Genomic DNA, 23759 nt, shown 5'->3' with positions numbered 1-23759 from the left:
AAAAAGAAAATATACTCGCATTTTAATTTAATTTTTAGATAAATTCAGAGAGAATCATCTTTTTAAAATTCTTACTAAAGGTTATGGTTTGCCCCTCAGAAGTTTTTTGGTTTTTTTTTTTTGTCTTTTTGCCTTTTCTAGGGCTGCCTCCCACAGCATATATGGAGGTTCCCAGGCTAGGGGTCTAATCAGAGCTGTAGCCACCGGCCTATGCCAGAGCCGCAGCAACGCAGGATCCAAGCCGCATCTGAAACCCACACCACAGCTCATGGCAATGCCGGATCCTTAACCCACTGAGCAAGGCCAGGGATCGAACCCGCGACCTCATGGTTCCTAGTTGGATTCGTTAACTACTGCTCCACGATGGGAACTCCACCCCTCAGAAGTTTTAAAATGTTCTTCCTACATATTTCTTGCTTTTTGTTGCTGTATATGGAATCTTTCCTTCCATTACGCTTTTTAAGAGGCTGCTGTTTATACTGTGACTTCATCTGTAGGAGCAGAGATGATTCGGTTTTCGCCTTTCAAAACTGTATATTTATTCTCTTGATCAGTTACACTGACTAGGTCTTTCAGAATGTTAATAGTAGTGGAAAGGAGGGTCATCCTTGTTTTCCTAACTTCAATGGAAATATATTTAAAAAAAAAAAGATCAGGAGTTCCTGTTGTGGCGCAGCAGAAATGAATCCAACTAGTATCCATGAGGATGTGGGTTCAATCCCTGGCCTTGATCAGTAGGTTAAGGATCCAGTGATGCCGTGAGCTGTGATACATATAACACGCCTTGGATCCCACATTGCTGTGGCACAGGCCAGCACCTGTAGTTCCAATCTGACCCCTTGCCTAGGAACTTTCATATGCGTGGTGGAGCCCTAAAAAGACAAAAAAAAAAAAAAAAAAAAAAAAAACACACACACACACACACACAAACAAAAATAAAAGACAGATCACCTTAACCTTACATATTCAATTGCAAATTTAAAAAATTATGGAGTTGCCAGATTTTTTAAACTTTATTACCTTACAATTAACTCATTAAAACCAAAGATGAAGTGGTAACATTCTTCAGTTCTGAAGATGGTGCCCAACCTGCTGGCATAACATATTAAGCCCCCAAAGAGCTACTACAGTGGAATTTTCTCACTCATCAGGTTCCCTACTAAAGTGCTGGCATAACTAAATTAATTAATTGGATTCTATCAAAATAAGGTATGTTTTGGGGATGACTTTAAGTTTCTTAATTAAGAGGAATTTTATCTTAAAGGTTTTTAAAATATGTCTGTTTCATCACTCAATCAAGGATTTAGATTATATCATTTTCATGGCACAGTATTTTTTTTACTATCAATCACTGATTCTATCCAAGGAAGACTGCTGGAATACTCACGTAATTGCACCACAGCACTTTCTCCATTTGTTGCAATGTAGTGCAGTGTTTGTTCCCCATAGTAGGACGCTCCTGTCTTGTCAACTTCTGTACTAGCTATGACCAACACAGCAGTAGCTGTAAGAGTAAAAACTTTAATTTGGTTTAAGACACAAATTAACACAATGGTGATAAGAATGATATTAAAAAATGTAGCAGAGCATATGTAAAATTTCATTAAATAAGCATTGATATTCTTTTTTTCTATATTCAAAGTAATACCAGTCTAAATTAATGCTTGAGAAAAAAATGTGAGGTAAAAATATACTTATCATACCTTTTTTATTCCATAGCATTGTAACCTTATCAGCCTTAAAGAAACTTTTATTGGCTAAAGCTGCATGAGGTCCATCAAAGTTGGGGTACTGATACAATCTAACAAATGAAGGTGCACCCTTACTCCCTGGAACATAGACAGCCACCTAAGATACACAGACATAAATCATTAGTTAATTTTTTTAAGCATATAAACTAAGATGCTTTGCTCAATTTATGGACTCTTAAACTAAAAACTAGGAAAATGTTTAACCTCATAATATTGCACAAGAATAAACAAAAACATTAGTGATTACCTTGTAGGGCTGGGGTCCAGGTGATAATACAAAATCATTAATTTTTTTCAAGTGCAATTTATTTGCAATTGTGTCTAAAAAAAAGTAAATGGTATTAATGAGAGAAGCTAATATCATGTCAAATTCTGAATGCATTACATTAACTCTACACAAAAAAGCTCACTGAAATCTCATACAGGTGAGGCAAAAACACAGTGGAAAAAAAATGGGGTGGGAGCAAGACAGACCTGTGCTTGAATTCCCTCTCAGTCACTACTAACTATGTGACCTTGGACAAGTAATGGGGTTACATACCTAACTCCTAGTGCACAGTGCCAGGCACATGGTAGGTATTAAATAAATATCAGTTCTCTTCTCTTAAACCTCTGAGATAAAGTAGTATTAGAGTTCATTAGGTGAGAGAGATGACCTTTGCCTGCTGCTATAAAGTGTAGCAGAATGTAGATATGTACTGTAGAATGTGGATATGAAAATTCCTTAACATAACCACAATGATAATAATAACAACAGTAATAATGGCTGATATGTATTCAGTTCTTACTCTGTGCCAGGTAGTCAGAAATCATGCTATGAACAATACTGCTCTCCTAGTTAATGGGACCAAAAGCTATTACCCTTTTGTTGCTCAAATTCAGAGATAAAGAGCTGTTAAAAGGTAGCACATCAAACTGCTAAACTGGCAGCCCTCTTCTTTTAGTATACTCATAAAATGGGGAGTAAGATAAACAAGCAAGATAACCCCAAATCAGTGGGGTAGAAATAATCTTAAAGGCAGGATAATGAAGTGTACAGCTACAATGATTGTGTGGCCAGTGCTCAAAATCAGTCTGCCATGCTATCTTTGGTAATTATGAAGCAGTTACCAATTCCCATTCTATTTTCTCAACTTACAATGAGATTACATTCTGATAAACCCACTTTTAAATTGAAAATATCATAAGCTGAAAATGCACTTGGAGCTTCTATTGTGGTGCAGTGGGTTAAGAATCCAACTGCAGTGGCTCAGGTTGCTGTTGAGGTGCATATGTCACAGCTGGGGCTAGGATTCAATCCCTGGCCTGGAACTTCCAAATGCTGCAGGTACAGCCATAAAATTAGGGGGAAAAAAAAGTAAAATGTACTTAATATACCTAACCTACTGAATATCACACCCTAACTTACCCTAACTTAAATGCACTCAGCAAAACACATTAGTTTACAGCTGAGAAAAATCATTTAACACAAAGCCTATTTGATAATAAATAGGCTTTATTTATTATCTCATGTTGAATATCTCATGTAATCTATTGAATACTGAATTGAAAGTGAAAAACATAATGGTTGTGTGGATCCAGAATGGTTAAAAGTGTATCAACCATTGACTTTTATGATCATGTGACTAACTGGGAGCTGTGGCTCACTGCTGCAGCCTAGCATCAAGAGAGAGTACTGTACAGCATATTGCTAGTCCATGAAAAGATCAAAATTCAAAGGACGATTTCTAGGGAGTTCCCATCATGGTGCAGCAGAAACGAATCTGACTAGGAACCATGAGGTTGCCGGTTTGATTCCTGGCTTCTCTCAGTGGGTTAATGACCTGGTGTTGCTGTGAGCTGTGGTGTAGGTTGCAGACTCAGATCCTGCGTTGTAGGTGATCCTGGTGTAGGTTGGTGGCTCAGATCCTGCATTGCTGTGGATGTGGCGTAGGCTGACAGCAACAGCTCCGATTAGACCCCTAGCCTGGGAACCTCCATATGCTGTGGGTGTGGTCCTAAAAGGACAAAAGACAAAAAAAAAAAAAGGATGATTTCTACTGATATATATCACTTTCACATCATTATAAGTTGAAAAATTTTTAGTCAAACCATTGTAATTTGGAGATCATCTGTACTGAAAAGTGTATAGTCAGCAATGGAGTACTCTAAGGACAAAAGGAAATGCAAATCTTTTTTCTTTAAATTTGTCAGTAATCGGAGTTCCCGTCATGGCGCAGTGGTTCACGAATCCAACTAGGAACCATGAGGTTGCGGGTTCGATCCCTGGCCTTGCTCAGTGGGTTAAGGATCTGGCATTGCTGTGAGCTATGGTGTAGGTCGAAGATGCGGTTCGGATCTAGTATTGCCATGGCTGTGGTATAGGCTTGCAGCTACAGCTCCGACTGGACCCCCAGACTGGGAACCTCCATATGCCTCGGGTGTGGCCCTAAAAAGACCAAAAAAAAAAAAAAAAAAAAAAGTAGTAGTAGTACAGCTATGATAGCACCAGTTTGAAACCACTCATGAAATAATGGATTGAGGCATTGAACATTAATGCTAGTTAACCACACAAGATTAAAGACAATGAGACATTAGGCGCTTCTTAATAAAAGATTTGAATACCTCCTTATAATGTTTATTTTTGTCTTTTTAGCTGCACCCACGGCACATGGAAGCTCCCAGGCTAGGGGTCAAATTGGAGCTGTAGCCACCGGCCTACACCACAGCAATGTGGGATCCGAGCCACGTCTGTGACCTACACCACAGCTCATGGCAACACTGGATCCATAACTCACTGAGCCAGGCCAGTGATCGAACCTGCATCCTCATGTATACTAGTTGGGTTCTTAACCCGCTGAGCCACAATGGGAACTCCCTGCCTTATAATGTACTCTTGCCCTTATCTTGCCAAAAAAGAACTTGAAGTTGACCAACCCCAGATCCAAATAGTTAATTACAGAATGGAATACAGTAGCAAAATTCAAACTATGGGAATATATGTAAGACAGGTAACCTTGTTTCTTAAATAAAAAATTGCAAAGGAGAAAGAAAGAATTGAGAGAAAACCTACAGCTTAAAGAAACTTAAAAGATCTATCAATAGTCAATCAATTGTAATGTGATCCTGAGTTTTTTAAAAAGTTAAGAGCCCTCATCTTCAGAGAGATATACTGAAATATTTACAGGTAAAAGTTATATGATGTCAATGATTTGCTTTAGCAGAGTGAAAGAGATGGTAGGTAGAAAGATACAGATGCAGAAGAGCTGGTAATGGGCTGATGGTTATTGGGACTAGGTGTCTACTTTTGTGTTTGAAATTCTACACAATAAAAATCTGTATCACAGAATTTCAATAACAACTAAACTCAGAGGTATTCAAATGTCTAAAGTGAACAGTAATTATTAGAGAGTAAAAAAATATATATCTATATATCTATATATCCATATTGCTTTTTAGGTCTGCACTTGTGGCATATGGAGGTTCCCAGGCTAGGGGTCCAATTGGAGCTACAGCTGCCAGCCTATGCCACAGCCACAGCAATGTCAGATTGGAGCTGTATCTGCTAATTACACCACAGCTCACGGCAACACTGGATCCTTAACACAATAAGTAAGGCCAGGGATCGAACCCGAAACCTCATGGTTTCCTAGTCGGATTCATTTCTGCTGCGCCACAATGGGAACTCCGTAAAAATATACTATAAAAGAAAATCTTTGTGTTATAAAATTTTACTAGCATTTAGATTTAGTTATTCAAATGAATTACTATAGTAGCTATTGTTAATATATTAACAGTATTTAGGAGAATCCTATGATGCCATATAAGGCAATAAAAACTGTACATATTTATAGTAAATAATAAAATTATTTCATAAATCTTTCCATACTAAAATTGTTGTTTTCAAAGAAGTGAACTTCATTGTTAACATTTCGGGCACAAAGAGTTTCATCTTCTGACCAGGATGGACACCTACAATGAAAATAAAGAACACACAAAAAATTTTAAATAGAATGTAACATCATATGTTAACATGTTAAAGTTTGTGATATGCTTAGTATTTAAGGAAAAATACTTATAAATATGATGCCAAATCAGTTACTAATAGTTTTCGTCAGCATATGTAATAGAAAACTATTTCTATTCAAATACTAAACAAAAGAAAGATCAAATTTTTACTCTATTACATTCCTACATACAAAATCCTTCAGGATCTAGATTTTGAACTAAGTTATTTCCCAAATCAGTATCAGAGAAACTAATAATATATAACAAAGAGGTTGAAAATATTTTAAGATAATTAGTATTTTCAAGCATTTATTTACCAATTTTGCATTTTTTTCTGGATGAAAGACTTCAAACATGTCCCAGTTTTCATGTCATAAAGTTGTAGGTTGGGTATCCCAGCTGCGCCATCTTTAGAAGCTGCCAGAAAAAAAAGGTTTTTTGCAGTAATTGTCTCCTAACACTAGTAAAAAGATTTTGTTCTTAGAAAAAATTTGAACAAGATTACAAAGACCAAGTAAAAGAGTTGCTTTAAGTCAACTTTGCCCTCTAGCTTTAATTATGGATTTAAGCATTCACTGCTAAAGCCATGACAATGGGATAGCTGTCTGAGCAGCTCACTATTTCTGAAATGAGTTAATTACTACAGTTTTAAAGAATACTTAAGAGATTTATTGTTTGACATGGTTTGCTGTTAAATGGATTAAACTTTTTATTATAAAAGTTGTGTCTATAAAATAAGATTTATTAGATTTTATTAGAATCCATACATCTTTTTTTTTTTTTTTTTGCTTTTTAGGGCTGCACCTGCGGCATATGGAAGTTCCCAGGCTAGGGGTCGAATGGGAACTATAGCCACCAGCCTGCGCCACAGACACACAGCAATCAGGGATTTGAGCTCCGTCTGCAGCCTACACAGAAGCTCACTGCAATACCAGATCCTTTAACCCACTGAGCGAGGCCAGGGATCAAACCTGCATCCTCATGGATACTAGTCGGGTTTGTTACCACTGAACCGCAACAGGAACTCCCAGAATTCACCCATCTTGAAAGAACAAACTCAGGAAGTTTATAACCCAACAATGAATTATTATCACGTATTTATTCAACAGTATCCACATTATTATAAAATGTTCCTTAATTGGAGAAGAGACTTGTGGTTGCCTGATGGGAGGGGGAGGGAGTGGGAGGGATCGGGAGCTTGGGCTTATCAGTCACAACGTAGAATAGATTTACAAGGAGATCCCGCTGAATAGCATTGAGAACTATGTCTAGATACTCATGTTGCAACAGAAGAAATGGTGGGGGAAAAACTGTAATTGTAATGTATACATGTAAGGATAACCTGACCCCCTTGCTGTACAGTGGGAAAATAAAATTTAATAAAAAAAAAAAAAAAAAAAAAAAACATAAAATGTTCCTTAAAATAAGCCCCTATATCAGTGCCCAGTATTTTATTACTTATCTACGAAGCACAGCCATATGAAATGTTCATAATAACATATATATCTTTAAATGTGTTAGAAATGGCACACCATTTCCCACTCTTTGTCATACCAAACACATTTCTCAGATGCCATGTCTACTGTACTTCTTTCTTTTAAAATGATTAGATAAAACTTTTTTTATTTTAAAGGTCATTATTACTTTTAATTTTTGAGATCTATATCCAGTGGTTATTTACTTTCTAAATTTTCCCTTGAGCTTTTTCTCCCTTTCTCCTTAGGGCCACACCTGCAGCATACGGAAGTTCCCAGGGTAGGGGTCAAATTGGAGCTGCAACTGCCAGCCCATGCCACAGCCACAGCAATACTGGATCCTCGAGCCACATCTGTGACCTATGCAGCAGCTTGCAGCAATGTCAGATCCTTAACCCACTGAGTGAGGCCAGGAATCAAACCTGCATCCTCATGGATACTAGTCAGGTTCTTAACGCACTGAGCCAGAATGAGAATTCCAATTAATTACTTTCTTATAAAGTTATAAACCTTCTCTTTTTTTCCCCTCACTGAATTGAATTGGTCTTGTCAGAATATTTTCATGGGAGTTCCTGTCGTGGCGCAGTGGTTAACGAATCTGACTGGGAACCAAGAGGTTGTGGGTTTGATCCCTGCCCTTTCTCAGTGGGTTAACGATCCGGCATTGCAGTGAGCTGTTGTGTAGGTCGCAGACGTGGCTCGGATCCCGCGTTGCTGTGGCTCTGGTGTAGGCTGGTGGCTACAGCTCCGATTCGACCCCTAGCCTGGGAACCTCCATATGCCACGGGAGCGGCCCAAGAAACGGCAAAAAGACAAAAAAAATAAATAAATAAATAAATAAAAATAATAGTTTATGTTTAAAAAAAAAAGAATATTTTCATAATTAGAAAATACTCACTAGTGTAAGGCTGCCATGTTGCCAGGATAGTGTTTTTTGGTGAGAATTCAAGGCAAACTGCCTTTGGAAGGTCGAAGGAGTGCAGTAGTTCCTTGGTAGTGACATTGATGACATTTATTCTGGTTTTAAAAGAGATTACTTCAGCAATGAATGTTATTTCACAATAGCCAGCACTAACCAAAACATTCATACTTCTTTTCAAATACAGATCACTCTAAAAGTGTTCATTTTTCATAAAAATCAATTTTCAGCTAGTTCTAGAAATATCCAATAAACACTTTAACTTAAAAAAGTGTACATTTTACCAAAAGGTCCCTATATAATCCTGGTGATGGGAAATAACATAGAATTAGCAGAAGGACACAACATATGATACCACTTTCAGCTGAAAAGGAAACAACAGAGCTTTAAGTGAACACAGAGCAAACCTATAAACAAGCTAAAACTCAAGAGAAAATGAAAAGCATACATGTATTTTTTTTTCTTTTTAGGGCCACACCTACGGCATGTGGAGGTTCCTGGGCTAGTTGTGGAATTGGAGCTACAGCTGCCGGCCTATGCCACAGCCACAGCAACACTGGATCTGCAATTTGTGGCAACGCCAGATCCTTAACCCACTGAGTGAGACCAGGAATCAAACCTGCATCCTCATGGATACTAGTCAGATTTCTAGCCCGCTAAGCCATAATAAAAACTCTGAAAAGTATATTTTTTAATTTGAGTAAATGGAAATGTAAGGAGATTTTTGATGTCTATTAAAATCTCAGAAGCAATACCCAAAAGATACTGCTGTAAGAATTATCATGGTACAGTAATGACAAAAATAACAACAATTGTATAAAAAAAAGCAATTTCTATTTTGGGGGATGGTTTATATGTACCATGTTCTGGTTTAACCACTTTACATACATTTTCTCATTTAATTCCCACAACAGCCTGATAAGATGGGTATTATCATCTCCATTTTACAAATGGTAAAACTGAAGCTTAGAAAAATTAAATGATTTGTTAACTTGCCAAGATCAGAAATGCCAGAGCAAAGCTTTGAAACTTGTTTAGACCAAATTGCTAAAAACAAACAAAAACTGTTCAACTAAAGTTTGAGGACAATGAGTTATGATAAACAGAAACTGTTAAGAATAAACAATTACTGAATATTGTTTAAAAACACATGCACATGCTTACAACTGTAGATTCTTCACAACTTATAAATGACATATTTTAGAATTACATGAAGATTTATTTTTGTTGTTGATAACCTTTAATAGTTACACTTAGTTTAATGAAGGGAGTTTATTTAAAAAAAAAATTTTTTTTGGCCACAGCATGCAGCAGCTTGATATGGGATCTCAGTTCCTAGACCAGGAATTAAACCCAGGCCACAACAGTGAAAGTGCTGAGTCCTAACCACTAGACCACCAGGGAAATCCATATTTTAATTTTAAAAAGCACTTAATTTAAGGAAAAATCAGTTACAGCTTCTAACTTAACCATGAACTCAGCAAAGACCTCAATATGTTTCTCTTGCCACAGGAATAATATGTATTGTTGTGGCCACAGCACCTTAAGGAAACCAGGTATAAAAAAATATCTTTTAAAAAGATGGACACAGAGTTCCTATCGTGGCACAGCGGAAACAAATCCAACTAGGAACCATGAGGTTGCAGGTTCGATCCCTGGTCACTCTCAGTGGGTTAAGGATCCGGCGTTGCAGTGAGCTGTCGTGTAGGTTGCAGATGCAGCTTGGATCTGGCATTTCTGTGGCTCTGGCGTAGGCTGGCAGGCACAGCTCCAATTAGACCCCTAGCCTAGGAATCTCCATATGCTGCAGGTGCGGCCCTAAAAAGACAAAAAAGACAAAAAAAAAAAAAAAAATTAAAAATAAGTAAAAAGATGGACACAACATGTGGGACATATTAAAAGAAATGAGTTGAATCCAACAGAAAGCAAAGTGGAGATATGATATATAAAATAATTAACTGTCACAGTGAAAACAGACTTAATAAACTCTAAGCTAAGAGTTCCTGTTGTGGTGTAGTAGGTTAAGAACCTGACTGCAGTGGCTCAGGTCGCTTCAGAAAGCGTTTGATCCCTGGCTTGGTGCAGGGGGTTAGAGGAGCCAGCACTGCCACAGCTATGGGGTGGGTGGCAGCTGCAGCTCAGATTCAATCCCTGGCCTGGGAACTTCCATATGCCATAGATGTGGCCATTAAAAAAAAAAGAAAGAAAGAAAAGTATTTAATCCAATCTGACCTAATAGTTGAAAAACCTTCGAATATATTACCACTGGGTAAGAAATATTTTACATGTACTTTCCAAATTGATATGTGCATTTTTTTCCCTTTTAAAAGAACTAAGATATTATATCTAGCTAAAAATAACAGCAAAAACAACTTCAAACCAAGCAACAAATATTCAGGCATTTTCCTGGTTCTATGAACTGAAATACAGTGACTATGGAAAATCGAAAAGAACTGGTTTTCAGGAGTTCCCGTTGTGGCTCAGCGGTTAACGAACCCGACTAGCATCCATGAGGACGCAGGTTCGATCCCTGGGTTAAGGATCCAGCATTGCTGTGAGCTGTGGTGCAGGTTGCAGACACAGCTCGGATGCCGCATTGCTGTGGCTGTGGTATAAGCCAGCGGCTACAGCTTCGTTTAGACCCCTAGCCTGGGAACCTCCATGTGCCGCAGGTACAACCCTAAAGGACAAAAAAAAAGACCAAAAAAAAAAAAAAAAAAAAAAAAGAATTGGTTCTCTAAGTGGAAATTATAAGAACTGAATCAAAATACTTAAAATACTTATTTTTTTCAAAGACCAATTTGTAATCTGATTATTTTATATAATATAGACTATACATTTGAATATTTATACTTAGATGATATGGTGTTACAATAAAACTAATAGCATTAAGTATGTTAAGTACATTAAGTTGTTACTATTTGGACAGCAAAGATATAAAGTATCTAAGATAAATACCAAAGAGAATTATTCTCTTAAGCGTTAGTGCAGAACTTAAGAAACTAATAATTAGAGTACTATTTAAAAAAAAAACCTCTCATTTTCTTCTGCATTAAATTAATTGCCTTTTGAAGTTCCCAGGCCAGGGGTTGAATTGGAAACCATAGCTGCAGCAATGCTGGATTGAACCACTGCATTGGGCCAGAGATGGAGTTTGCACTTCTGTAGCAATCCAAGCTGATGCAGTTGGGTTCTTAACCAAATACAACATGGCAGAAATTCCTTACTTGCCTTTTTTCATATGTTACTTTTCACTTCTAAGTAACTATAGAACTGAAACATGTCATGGCACATAAACAGAAACTAACAACTTTGGCGATATTCTCTGGAAGTTATGTTGAAGAGAATTCCTAACTGCATCAAGACATTAAAAGATGGACTTTATTTGATGATATCTGAAACCATGTTATTCCAATAAAACAATCATATTTTTTATTCATTGCACACACATAAAACGTTACATAAATGAACACTAACCTTTCTCCATTGCCCCAGGCAAATAAGGTCCCATCCTTACTAAAGGTATAAGCTTTGCAGTTTTTCCCAGATTCTCTGAAAATGATAAGAAAAAAAGTTTAAATTAATAAGCATTAACACTTTTCCAAAAATCCGGTTAAAAATTCAAAATTTTACTACCAATTTAATGACTGAGACTCACAAAATTTAGAAAATAATTCTAAAATGCTTTAGTATACCAAAATACTTTGTCTCTCTTAAAATGCAGTGCCAACTACCACTGTAAAGAAGGCTGGAAAATGATTTTATACCAACAAATCAATCAATCTTGTTGAATAAGAAAGAGAGCCCTCTTGGGTGAATAACTAATTTGTGTAAAAACCCCAAAATGTAAGTGAATATGGAAGTTGCTATCAGTGCTGATCTTGAGAGGGCTGAAGAATTTCAACAGAGGCTTTGTGAAGAATTTCCCAAACTACCTGCATAACAAAACAATGGTGGATAAAATACCTCAAGTGGCCAATAAGTACCCCTGGTTTGAAGGACAAAGACCTTTCATCAATTTCTCATGTATAGAGACAGAAAAAGTATAATAAAAATAAGAGAATCTTCACATTAAAATAAATGTGGACACAGGATTCTGAATAAAAACTAACCTCCGGAGGAGTTCCCATCATGACTCAGTGGAAACGAACCTGACTAGTATCCATAAGGACACAGGTTTGATCCCTGGCCTCCCTCAGTGGGTTAAGAATCCACATTGCCATGAGCTGTGCTATAGGCCGGCAGCTACAGCTCCTATTCCACCCCCAGGCCTGGGAACCTCCATATGCCGCGGGTGTGGCCCTAAAAAGAGAAAAACAAAACTGACCTGTGGAAATTGGACTTCTTAGCAATCTTCTATCAAATAATCAAAACTTTAAGTACTATATCGCTCTCCCAGTGATAATGAAGACCCAAACAGAAATGTGTGTGGGTGTGTACAGGCAGATGTCCTTACATGTAGTCACATCAGATCAGAACTCTGTGGCTAATAAATTATTTGAACTGTTAAATAATAACACTGAGAACTGACCAATACACCGCTCCTAAACTGGATACTATCTTTGCATTAATTCATTTGAAGATGACATTTGCGTTTCTGCAATCACACAATAATGGTAGCTTATCCTCAGTGTGTAGTTACTGAAACATTGTTTTTCTCTCTTTTACAATAGCCACTATGACCAACTTGTCCTCCATCCTGTACTTGTGCAACTCATTTCTGACACTTGAGGGAGAATTTTACAATTATTTAAAAAAAAATCCTACTCAAGGAGTTCCCGTAGTGGCTCAGCAGAAACAAATCTGACTGGCATCCATGAGGATGCAGGTTCAATCCCTGATCTCGTTCAGTGGATTAAGGATCCGGCATTGCAGTGGGCTGTGAGTTAGGTGGCAGACACGGCTCAGATCTAGCATTGCTGTGGCTGTGGTACAGACCAGTGGCTACAGCTCTGATTCGACTCCTAGCCTGGGAACTTCCATATGCTGTGGGTGCAGCCCTAAAAAGACAAAATAAATGAAAATAAATAAATAAATAAATAAAATCCTACTCAGGTTTTGGCCTATTATTCCGGCTTACTGAGATCTACTTATAACTTCATTTTCCCTTTTCAAAATATGTCATTCCTTATAGATGTATGTATAAACTATAAAACATCATTCTAAGCTATCACTGAGATTAATTATAAGAACATTGAAAGACCTCTCAACAAGCTCCTGTGGCTCACCAATAGTCCTTCCCTCAAACTAAAATCAACTCATTAATCAACTGACTTCACAGCTCGACTAATGACATTTCTGTCACTATCATCATTCAACCAAAAGTTTTCTCATTTCAGATAATATGCTAAAATCATGTTTATAGTACTATTCTGATATGTATGGAAATTCTACTCAGAAGGGAAATGAGATAAACTCGAAATCATTTGTTCTTACCAAGTTCATTTTGACTCTAATGACTCATTCTAGAATTATGGTTAAGAATGAAGGCACAGAGTTCCCGTCGTGGCGCAGTGGTTAATGAATCCGACTAGGAACCATGAGGTTGCGGGTTCGGTCCCTGCCCTTGCTCAGTGGGTTGACGATCCGGCGTTGCCGTGAGCTGTGGTGTAGGTTGCAGATGCGGCTCAGATCCCGTGTTGCTGTGGCTCTGGTGTAGGCCAGCAGGTACAGCTCCAATTCGACCCCTAGCCTGGGAATCTCCATATGCCTCGGGAGCGGCCCAAGAAATGGCAAAAAAGACCAAAAAAAAAAAAAAAAAAAAAAAAAAAAGGATGAAGGCAAGCTTCCTAAACTATAGTATCTGGAATTGAAATTTTTTTTTTTTTTTGGCTTTTTTAGGGCCACACCTGCGGCATGTAGAGATTCCCAGGCTAGGGGTCGAATTGGAGCTGTACCTGCTGGCCTACACTATAGCCATGGCAAAGCGGGATCTGAGCTGCATCTGAGACCTACATCACAGCTCATGGCAACGCTGGATCCTTAACCCACTGAGCAGGCCAGGGATGGAAACTGCATCCTCATGGATGCTAGTCAGACTCATTAACCACTGAGCCATGATGGAGACTCCCAGACTTCAATTCTTTTCTTAATTTTGGCAATAGGAAAATTTTGTTTATTTCCTTCTGCTACCATCTTTTAAATGAAAACTGTCAAATATGCACAAAAATATAACCCACCCATGCACCTACCACTAAGCTTAAAATAATTATTAACTCAGGGAATATTTTCTTTAACCTACTCTCTACTTTTATATTTAATGCAAGGATATTTTAAAGCAAAACCAGATGTCTATTATTTTATTCTAACTTTCGTATGTATCTCTAACTGATTAGCATTTTTAAAAAGCATAACCACCACCATGCCACTTAAACTCATGAAATTAACAACATTTCCCCCACTATCATTTAATACCCAGTATTTGGTATCTGTCTTTTAGGAGCTCCTCAGGTTATTCTAATGTGCAGCCAAATTTAAGAATCATTCATTTAAAAGCTTGATTAGAATCAGGTTTTTAAAAATCTTCACAGAAGGCAAATACCATGTAGTTCCTACTGCAACTCACCAGCTGACACGTAAAGTCTTCTTGTTCTACTCTTAGTGATGCTGAGGTTGTACTGACTCATTATACGCCTCCTCACTCTCACCTGATCCTTCCTGATCCCAGGTGCCAGCTATTCAATGAAGCGACCTGGCCACCTCATCTCCTAAGATCACTGGTTGTCTCAGAGAGGCCAGGAATGAGGGCCACATGTCAGCATGGCTTCCATTATGCCTATTGCAGTACAGGAAGAGAAGCACTGGCATCAGATTCAACCTGAACAGGGTAAAAGAGGCTCTGGCTGCAGGCCCATCCTCTTCACAACAGACTGTTCTGAGGCACAGTTCTTCTATATAATCTCTCTGGAGAGATTTTGCATGATCAAGCAACCTGGCTGTATTTTGTGAATCTGGGGCCAGGGCACCCCACCCTATTTTTGCTTCCTCTTCTTCCTTGTCTCATTCCCTTTTCCCCCTCAATCCTGCTGCCTTGAGATTGCACAACCCAATGAAGTGCAGCACAAAAGCTTAAACATAGACTCTCATCTTCCAAAAGTGGTACTTTTCATATATTATTGTGCATACAAATCGCTGAGTATCTGGGTAAAATACAGATTTTGATTCAATAACCTGATACGTTATTTTTCTGAACTGGCTCAAAGTGATGCCAATATGGCTGGTCTTGGGACCATATTTCCTGTAACAAGGTTCTAAAGAACTAGGTCTAATAAAAAAAAATGGTCAAAAGAGTCAGACGATGTCAGCCTGATTATAAAATTCCCTATCAACAGTTCATCTAACAGTTTCAGCATCTTTTTTACCTCTTTTTTTTTCTTTTTTTTTTTGACTGTAGCATGCGGTGGCTTGATGCAGGGGTTGAACACAGGCTTAAGTATTCAAAGTGCTGAGTCCTAATCACTAGACCATTAGGGAACTCCCCAGTTCCAGTACCTTTTAATGATCACTTGCCTAGATCAGTTGTTCTCAAAATGTGGTCCCAGACTTGCAGCATCAGCATTAGCTGGGAACTTATAAAAATTCTAATTCTTGGGGCCCGGCCCAGATCTAATGAATCAGAAAATCTGAAGAGGCAACAGTAACCTGTGTTTTGTTTTGTTACTCCTGGCTGAGCTCATAGCATGCAGAAATTCTCGAGCGAGGGATCAAACCTGTGCCACAGCAGTGACCAGATCCTTAACTTGCTGAGCACCAGAGAATTCCAGCAACCTGTGTTTTAACAAGCTCATAAGATATTCTGATAAATGCAGAAGTTTGAGAACCACTGAGATATGACTTCTTTAGGATTGTGAAATAGTTATTATCTAATCTCATAATTCCTCCTGTATTTATTACTGTTCTATAAAGAAGTTTTCCTCATCAAAAATTAGCTTACTCTGAAAAACAGTTTGTATGGGAAAGGCAACATAAATGCTTGATTATTTCTTTATCAATTTTCAAAGTAATGAACAAGGACCCATCAATTTCCAATGCTGTCCAATAAAATTTGGCAGGGAGGAGGATTTTTTAGGGAGTATTTATATATTTGACATGTCTTAATTCTTGTGGTGATTCTTCTTTTTTGGCTGCACTTTCGGCATATGGAGTTCCCGGGCCAGGGACTGAAACTGAGTCTCAGCTGCAACCTACCCAACAGCTTCAGCAACACTGGATCCTTAACACACTGCACCACAGTAGGAACTCCTTCTTCTTTCTCCTTCTCCTCTGTTCTTTTTTTAAGAAAAGGTAAAGTGTATTTTATTGGGACGAGGTCTGAGATCCTGCTTGAATAGCCTGTGGGAACTAGGTTATTGTGTTATTATTGTTGATCTATCCAGAGGCTGAGGAGCTGGGGAAGCTGAAATAAAAGAAACTGGGGGGGAGTTCCCTTCATGGCTCAGTGGTTAACGAACCAGACAAGGATCCATGAGGACACAGGTTCAATCCCTGTCCTCAAGTTGCTGTGAACTGTGGTGTAGGTCGAAGACACGGTTGGGATCCCAAGTTGTTGGGGCTGTGGTGTAGGCTGGCAGCTGTAGCTCCAATTTGACCCCTGGCCTGGGAACCTCCATATGTCGTGGGTACAGCCCTAAAAAACAACAACAAAAAACAAAACAAAACAAAAAAAAAAAGGAGTTCCCGTTGTGGCACAGCAGAAACGAATCTGACCAGGAACCATGAGGTTGCAGGTTCCATCCTTGACCTTGCTCAGTGAGTTAAGAATCTGGCGTTGCTGTAAGCTGTGGTGTAGGTTGCAGACTCGGCTTGGATCTGGTGTTGCTACAGCTGTGGCATAGGCCGGCAGCTGTAGCTTCAGTTAAACCCCTAGCCTGGGAACCTCCATATGCTGCAGGTGCGGCCCTAAAAGGACAAAAGACAAAAAGAAAAAAGAAAAAAAAAGAAAGAAAGAAAGAAACTGGTAAAGTGATGATGGAGGAGGACATCCCCCCAACTCCCTCGCCACCTTTCCTTTATCCCAGCTGTTGGCTAGAAAAGACTTCAGGGTGACATTCTAAATTGAAACTCAGAGTTCACCAATGATTCCTCAGCCCAGATTTTCTAATACCCCATGGTTTACCCCTCTTTACATAAAGCACTCCTTCAATGCCCTTTATTGCCCATTTCAAAGGGGTGTCAACAAGCTACTGGAGAGCAATACACATTAGTCCATCTGTTTTCACTTTGAGGTGCTACATTCAGCATATGTCTTGCAGTTCTTCTTATTGATGACTTTAAGCATCACCATTCTGTTTTGAGTTGGTGTTCTCTTGCCTTATCTGCAGTTCTAATTTAACTTGTAACCAACCAAGTTTTTCATAACAGCTCTGGTGGTACATTGCTTCTCAGTTTTGGCCAAACCCGAGAAGGTAGCATGCTCTGATCCTGAAGGCTCAAACCAGGAATATGTTCTCTGGTTTCCTGACTTGGGTCTTTCTTTTGGGTGCCTCTAGCTTCCCAAAGTCTGGCCCAATGCAAATCCATTTATTTACACAAGAGTCCACAGAGCTGTTTTACTCTCTCAAGTCAGATGCCCAAGCAACTACTTGAATGTGGAACTCACTATTCTTCTTTTTTTTTTTTTTTTTTGTTGTTGTTGTTGTTGCTATTTCTTGGGCCGCTCCCGCGGCATATGGAGATTCCCAGGCTAGGGGTTGAATCGGAGCTGTAGCCACCGGCCTACGCCAGAGCCACAGCAACGCGCGATCCGAGCCGCGTCTGCAACCTACACCACAGCTCACGGCAACGCCGGATCGTTAACCCACTGAGCAAGGGCAGGGACCGAACCCACAACCTCATGGTTCCTAGTCGGATTCGTTAACCACTGCGCCACGACGGGAACTCCTCACTATTCTTCTTAATGTTCAAACAGTCCTATCTAAGGCTGGTATGAATCCCTTCAGGATGAAACCTGTGACCATTCGGCAAAATCCCGTTAATCTTTTACAACTTTCTCAATTTCTGACATAAGATGCATCTGCACAATTCATACATTTTTTGTTCTATACCTGGAGTTGGACACTTTTCCAAGGAACTGATTCCTTTTGGTTAAGATTGGTGTTTAAATCTGTGAGGCAGGAGTATTTACTGCTACTAGGTTATCAATGCCTCTAGACCTTTCCAGTGGATAGAACTAGGAAGCACAAATATTTATGTGAAAGTAAATTATTAATTCATATTGATACATGCAAGTCTATGCCCCCTTCACTATTATTTTTTATTTTTATTTTTTGGTGTGCCTGTTGCGTGTGGAAATTCCAAGGTCAGGGATCAAACCCACACGACTGCAGTGACCCAAGCCACAGCAGTGACAAGTCAGATCCTTAACCTGCTTTGCCACAAGGGAACACCTTTGCTCTTATGCTGAAAACCTTGTGGCATTAGTATAATTATTTATGTTTTACCCTGCAATGGACTTAAAAGGACAATATCAATTTTCTGTTAATAATAAAACTACTGAATGCATTCAAGGATTTTGCACATCATATGGTTGTCACCAACTTAATTAAAACTAGATTCACTTGTTCCCATTTTCCATTTAAGTATTTTAGGAGCTCCCTGGTAGCTCAGTAGGTTAAGGACCTGGCCTTGTCACTGCTGTGGCACAGGTTCTATTCTTGGCTCAAGAACTTCAGCACGCCATGGGGTGTGGCCAATAAATAAATAAACAATTAAAAAATTTAAACAATTACATGGGCAAAGGCAAAACGATATATATACCAACGACCATTTACAGACTAATATCCTGCATCCTGTAATTCTCTTTCCTCCTACAGATAATCACTTTTTTTTTTCTGGCTGCACCCACAGCATGCAGAAGTTCCTGAGCCATAGCAGTGACACTGGATCCTTAACCCACTGAGCCACCAGGGAACTCCCTGATAATCACTTTTATTAGTTTTTGGTTTACCATTTCATTGTTTCTTTTTGGAAAAAATATGTATCTAGCTACATACTTACATGTATATACATATATTTTTCATATTTCTTCATTTCTTTGCCTTTTTTGTGTGTGTCTTTTTGTCGTTTAAGGGGCCACATCCACAGCATATGGAAGCTCCCAGGCTAGGGGTCAAATCTGAGCTGTAGCTGCTGGCCTATGCCACAGACACAGCAACACCAGATCTGAGCCATGTCTGTGACCTACACCATAGCTCATGGCAACGCTGGAATGTTAACCCACTGAGTGAGGCCAGGGATTGAACCTGCATCCTAATGGATGCTAGTCAGATTCATTTCCACTGAGCCACGACAGGAATTCCCTCTCTGCCTTTCTAATTCTAAAATTTAATGAAGATTATAGGCAGTGGTTCAGCTATCATATTGCAAATTTTTCCTCATTCCCTAAGACAAAATTTTTCTAAGTTGGACGCATGAACTCTACAGTGTTGTCTACACCTTTTCTTTTAAACATGCTTAAGCTATTATTTTCAAATGCGAAAATCATCTTTCTTGATAGAGAATATGCATTATTTCTGTCTTCTGTTAATATTATGATATGTCCCCAGAAACTAGCTTATCTGTTCTTTTTCTTTCTTGTTCAGAATATAACAAAAATGATTTAGATGTATTATGTAGTTCTCTGCAACATTACTTGATAAAATAAACCATACCTTGGAAACACTGTGCTTTCCGTAAAATGTGGTGGTCCGTTCACCAGGTACAGTCCTTCTGATCCTCGGACTAAAGAAAGAAAATGAAAAGAACTACCATTACTTTAAAACATTTGCGTTAAAAGGGCACATTTTCCTCATCCTTATACGTAAAATCATATATCTGCTAAGGAATAAGTAGGGAATGCAATGGAAATTTTGTGTCTCCGCAAAATCCTCACATGGGAACCCTAGGCCCAATGTGACGGTTCTTGGAGGTGGAGCCTTTTAGGGGGTATTAGATTTCAAAAGTGGAGTCCTCATGAATGGGCTTAGTTCCCTTATAAGAAGAGCACAGCTTATGCGAGGATACAACAAATTGGCAGATAAATAAGAGGGTCCTCCCCACATCCTGACTATTCTGGCACCCTGGTCTCAGACTTTCAGTCTCTGAAACTGTAAGAAATTTCTGTTTCTGTTGTTGGTAAGCTACCTAGTATGTGGTGCTTCATCACAGCAGCCTAAACTAAGACAGGAAATAGCCCTCTTATTTCTTTTTTTCTAAAACATATTCACTTAGTCTCTAAGGAGACTACTTCAATAAATCAGTGCATGTGCATTGAGATACAACATTCATATTAATATTCCTTCATTCAAATGGAAAAAAGTAATTCTGGTAGCATGTCTTCACATTATTTTCTAATCTCATTTTCAAAACATATAGATCTGGAGTTCCCATCGTGGCTCAGTGGTTAACGAATCCGACTAGGAACCATGAGGTTGCAGGTTCGATCCCTGGCCTTGCTCAGTGGGTTAGGGATCCGGTGTTGCCGTGAGCTGCGGTATAGGTTGCAGACGCGGCTCGGATCCCATGTTGCTGTGGCTCTGGCGTAGGCCAACAGCTACAGCTCCGATTTGACCTCTAGCCTGGGAACCTCCATATGCCACGGGAGCGGCTCAAGAAAAGGCAAAAAGACAAAAAAAAAAAAAAAAAAAAAAAAAAAAAAAAAAAAAGATGGAGTTCTGATCTAAAAATGGAAGGTTAAGGAAAGCGTCCTTGACTAAGTCATTTGTGTGCCGAGATCTGAAAGATGAATAGTAGTTAACAAGCAAGAACAGTAACAAATGCAAAAACTCCATGGCAAGAGAGATGACAGCATCAGAGGAATGGAAAGAAGGCCTGTGTGGCTGGAAGGAATGGATCTGGTGAAGAAACTAGGACTCAGACCAAGCAGGATCTTGGGGCCTAAGTTAAAGCAATGGTCTGTAAACTAAGAATGGTGGCAAACTTCAAAAAGTTTCAGGCGGATTTTAAACACCAGATTTACATTCTGAAAAGGTCAAGTTGTACAGTGCAGACAGAGTGAACCAGAAGTAAGGGTAGATGTGAACAGACTACTCAAGATGGTTCTGCAGGAGTTCCACAGGAGGGATTATAGAAACCTGGACTAGGGCAGTGGATATGGAAAGCAGAAAATGAGTGTTCAATATTCCAGAGAAAAAACTGACTGGAGTTGGTGATAGGTTATTATTTTATCAGCTAGAATTCTTGCTAGCAGCAACAGTCTAAGAGCTAAAGAAAAAAGTTTTACTAAGCCCATGGCTACAGACAGTTTCACATGCAGCTTCCTTTTCTGCCAGCTATTCACAAATCTCCCACTCTTCAGCAGCAAAGCTGGTAGAGAGGGGCCATTCTTGGGTTCAACTTTGACTTCTATTTCCTTTCCCTTCACAAGGGACAGTTTCATATCGATTTTCTACCTATAAATTAACTAGCTCAATTTTCAGATATTGAAAACAAAATTTAAAGTTAGAATGAAAGTAAAAGAACTACTGACAAGATAAAAAGCTATGCACTCCTGGAGCTTCCATTCTAGTGGAGATGAAAAATGAGTAAACAAATAATTGAATGATGAGTATCTTGTTAGACATCTACAAGAATACAACCAGATACCACATTTCCTCATATACTAGACTGAGTCCACTACACTGTTGTGGATAGTTTGCCCTTGCTTGAATAGAATGGAGTCCAGCAAACTGTTTTCATATATCAAAATCTAAACTCCTCATACCACCATCTATGAGACTCTCCGTGCTAGGCATCTGGGATCTTAAAAAATGAGTCCATTGCTGCACTCAAGATAATGATTTCAAAGGAGCTCAGTCTACTGCTACGCCTTGAACAAAACACTGAAGATACTTATTCTAAAAATCTCTAATACTTTCAGAAAACATTTTATGCCAGAAAATGTTTTCCTAGAAGGTTTGAAAAGTATGACGTTTAATTCTTTAGCATCAGAAATTTTATTTTCTTTGTGGCCGCACCCACAGCATATGGAAGTTCCTATGGCAGGGATTGAATGCAAGCTGCAGCTGCAACCTATGCTGCAGCAACGCTACATACTTTAATCCACTGCACTGGGATGGGGATCAAACCTGCACCTCCACAGCAACTTGAGCCACTGCAGTCAGATTCTTAATTCGCTGCACCACATCAGAAATTCTTGTTTCTTGGCCTTTTGGCTAAGGTCAAGTACTGCATCAAAATTCTCTTACTACACAGGCAAAGCTGTGCTCTTTCTTGTCATCTGCTGCAATGATACATTATAATTTATTTATTTATTTGTCTTTTTTCCATTTCTTGGGCCGCTCCTGTGGCATATGGAGGTTCCCAGGCTAGTGGTCTAATCGGAGCTGTAGCCACCGGCCTACGCCAGAGCCACAGCAATGCCAGATCCAAGCTGCATCTGTGACCTACACCACAGCTCATGGCAACGCCGGATCCTTAACCCACTGAGCAAGGCCAGGGATTGAACCCACAACCTCATGGTTCCTAGTCAGATTCATTAACCACTGAGCCACGACAGGAATTCCAGATATACTATAATTTAGAAAAAAATAGGCCATTACTGGAAGTTGACTTGTGATGCAGTAGGTTAAGAATTGACATTGCCACAATACTACAGGAAATATTACTGAGAAATTAATAAAAAATGAATTTCCCAGGAGTTCCTGTCATGGCTCAGTGGTTAATGAACCTGACTAGCAACCATGAGGACACAGGTTTGATCCCTGGCCTCGCTCAGTGAGTTAAGAATCTGGCATTGCCATGAGCTGTGGTGTAGGTAGCAGTCACAGCGCAGATCCTGTGTTGCTGTGGCTGTGGCGTAGGCCAGTGGCTACAGCTCAAAAAAAAAAGAAGTTCCCAGACTAGGGAGTTTATAGCCATCAGATTATACATTATTGTTAGGTTACATAAAATTCTGTTAGCCTAATGAGGTCCCTCCCACAAGCTGAAGTGACAATTTAACTCACTAAGAGCTCTTTCAGAATTCTCATACTCATTCTCAGTGTAGTCTTAATGAAGCCACAGTACACTTTTAAAATGTGCCCAGAGTTTCTCCTTAACCTGACAAGGGTTCTTAACCCTTAAGAACCTGACATAGTATCTGTGAGGATGTGGTTCAATCCCTGGCCTTTCTCAGTGGGCTAGGCATCTGGCATTTCTGCAAGATGCGATCTCACAGATGCAGCTTGGATCTGGTGTTGCAGTGGCTGTGCTGTAGGCTTGCAGCTGCAGCTGTGATTCAACCCCTGGCCTGGGAACCTCCATATGCCGCAAGTGTGGCCCTAAAAAGACAAAAGAAAAAAGAAAAGAAAGAAAGAAAAATCTAGGCGTTCCTGCTGTAGCACAATGGGATCGGTGGCATTTTAGAAGCACTGGGATGCAGCTTCCTATTGAGGACTGAGGATCTGGCCCAGTGCAGTGGATTGAGGATCTGGTTTGCTGTAGCTGCGGTTTGAGTTGCAACTTCGACTCTGATCTGATCCCTGGCCCCTGGCCTGGGAACTCCATATGCCCAGGGCAGCCAAAAAAAAAAAAGAAAAAAAGAAAGAAAAGAAAAGAAAGATCTAGAATGCAATCACTTTGTTTTATTAAAACAACAAATGCCAGAGTTTCACACAGAATAACTGTTTAAAAGCAAGAATTACATTAAAT

The 23759-nt window shown here is 39.2% G+C and overlaps 1 protein-coding gene and 1 long non-coding RNA gene across 5 annotated transcripts in view; both read right to left on the bottom strand.

Moving 5' to 3' along the window:
- EIF2A (eukaryotic translation initiation factor 2A) overlaps positions 1-23759 on the bottom strand; it is a 42605-nt gene that overhangs the window by 15727 nt on the left and 3119 nt on the right. For 3 of the 4 annotated variants that reach the window (XR_014824177.1, XR_014824176.1, XM_021069600.2), the window contains exons 2-9: positions 19781-19850; positions 11610-11684; positions 8112-8230; positions 6056-6155; positions 5620-5702; positions 1999-2072; positions 1704-1848; positions 1388-1504 (exon numbers count right to left, since the gene is read on the bottom strand). Coding sequence is in view for 2 of the 4 variants with exons in the window: in XM_021069600.2 (XP_020925259.1) it covers positions 1388-1504; positions 1704-1848; positions 1999-2072; positions 5620-5702; positions 6056-6155; positions 8112-8230; positions 11610-11684; positions 19781-19850 (783 nt within the window). In the remaining 2 variants the exon portion in view is untranslated. The remainder of the gene's footprint in view (positions 1-1387; positions 1505-1703; positions 1849-1998; positions 2073-5619; positions 5703-6055; positions 6156-8111; positions 8231-11609; positions 11685-19780; positions 19851-23759) is intronic. The other variant, XM_021069601.2, reaches the window with a different exon arrangement.
- LOC146397534 (uncharacterized) lies at positions 16426-19688 on the bottom strand. Its single transcript, XR_014824193.1, has 2 exons — positions 18017-19688; positions 16426-17729 (listed from the first exon to the last, which is right to left on the bottom strand). It is a non-coding gene; the product is annotated as an uncharacterized LOC146397534 (long non-coding RNA).

Source organism: Sus scrofa, chromosome 13 (assembly GCF_054392235.1).
Source record: "Sus scrofa isolate SSC_HxYL_T2T_F1_AM1 chromosome 13, Sscrofa_HxYL_maternal_Yorkshire_Landrace_v2.0, whole genome shotgun sequence".
Taxonomy (NCBI): Eukaryota; Metazoa; Chordata; class Mammalia; order Artiodactyla; family Suidae; genus Sus; species Sus scrofa.
The sequence above is the reverse complement of the archived record's forward strand: the minus strand, read 5'-3'. Positions and strand labels throughout refer to the sequence as shown.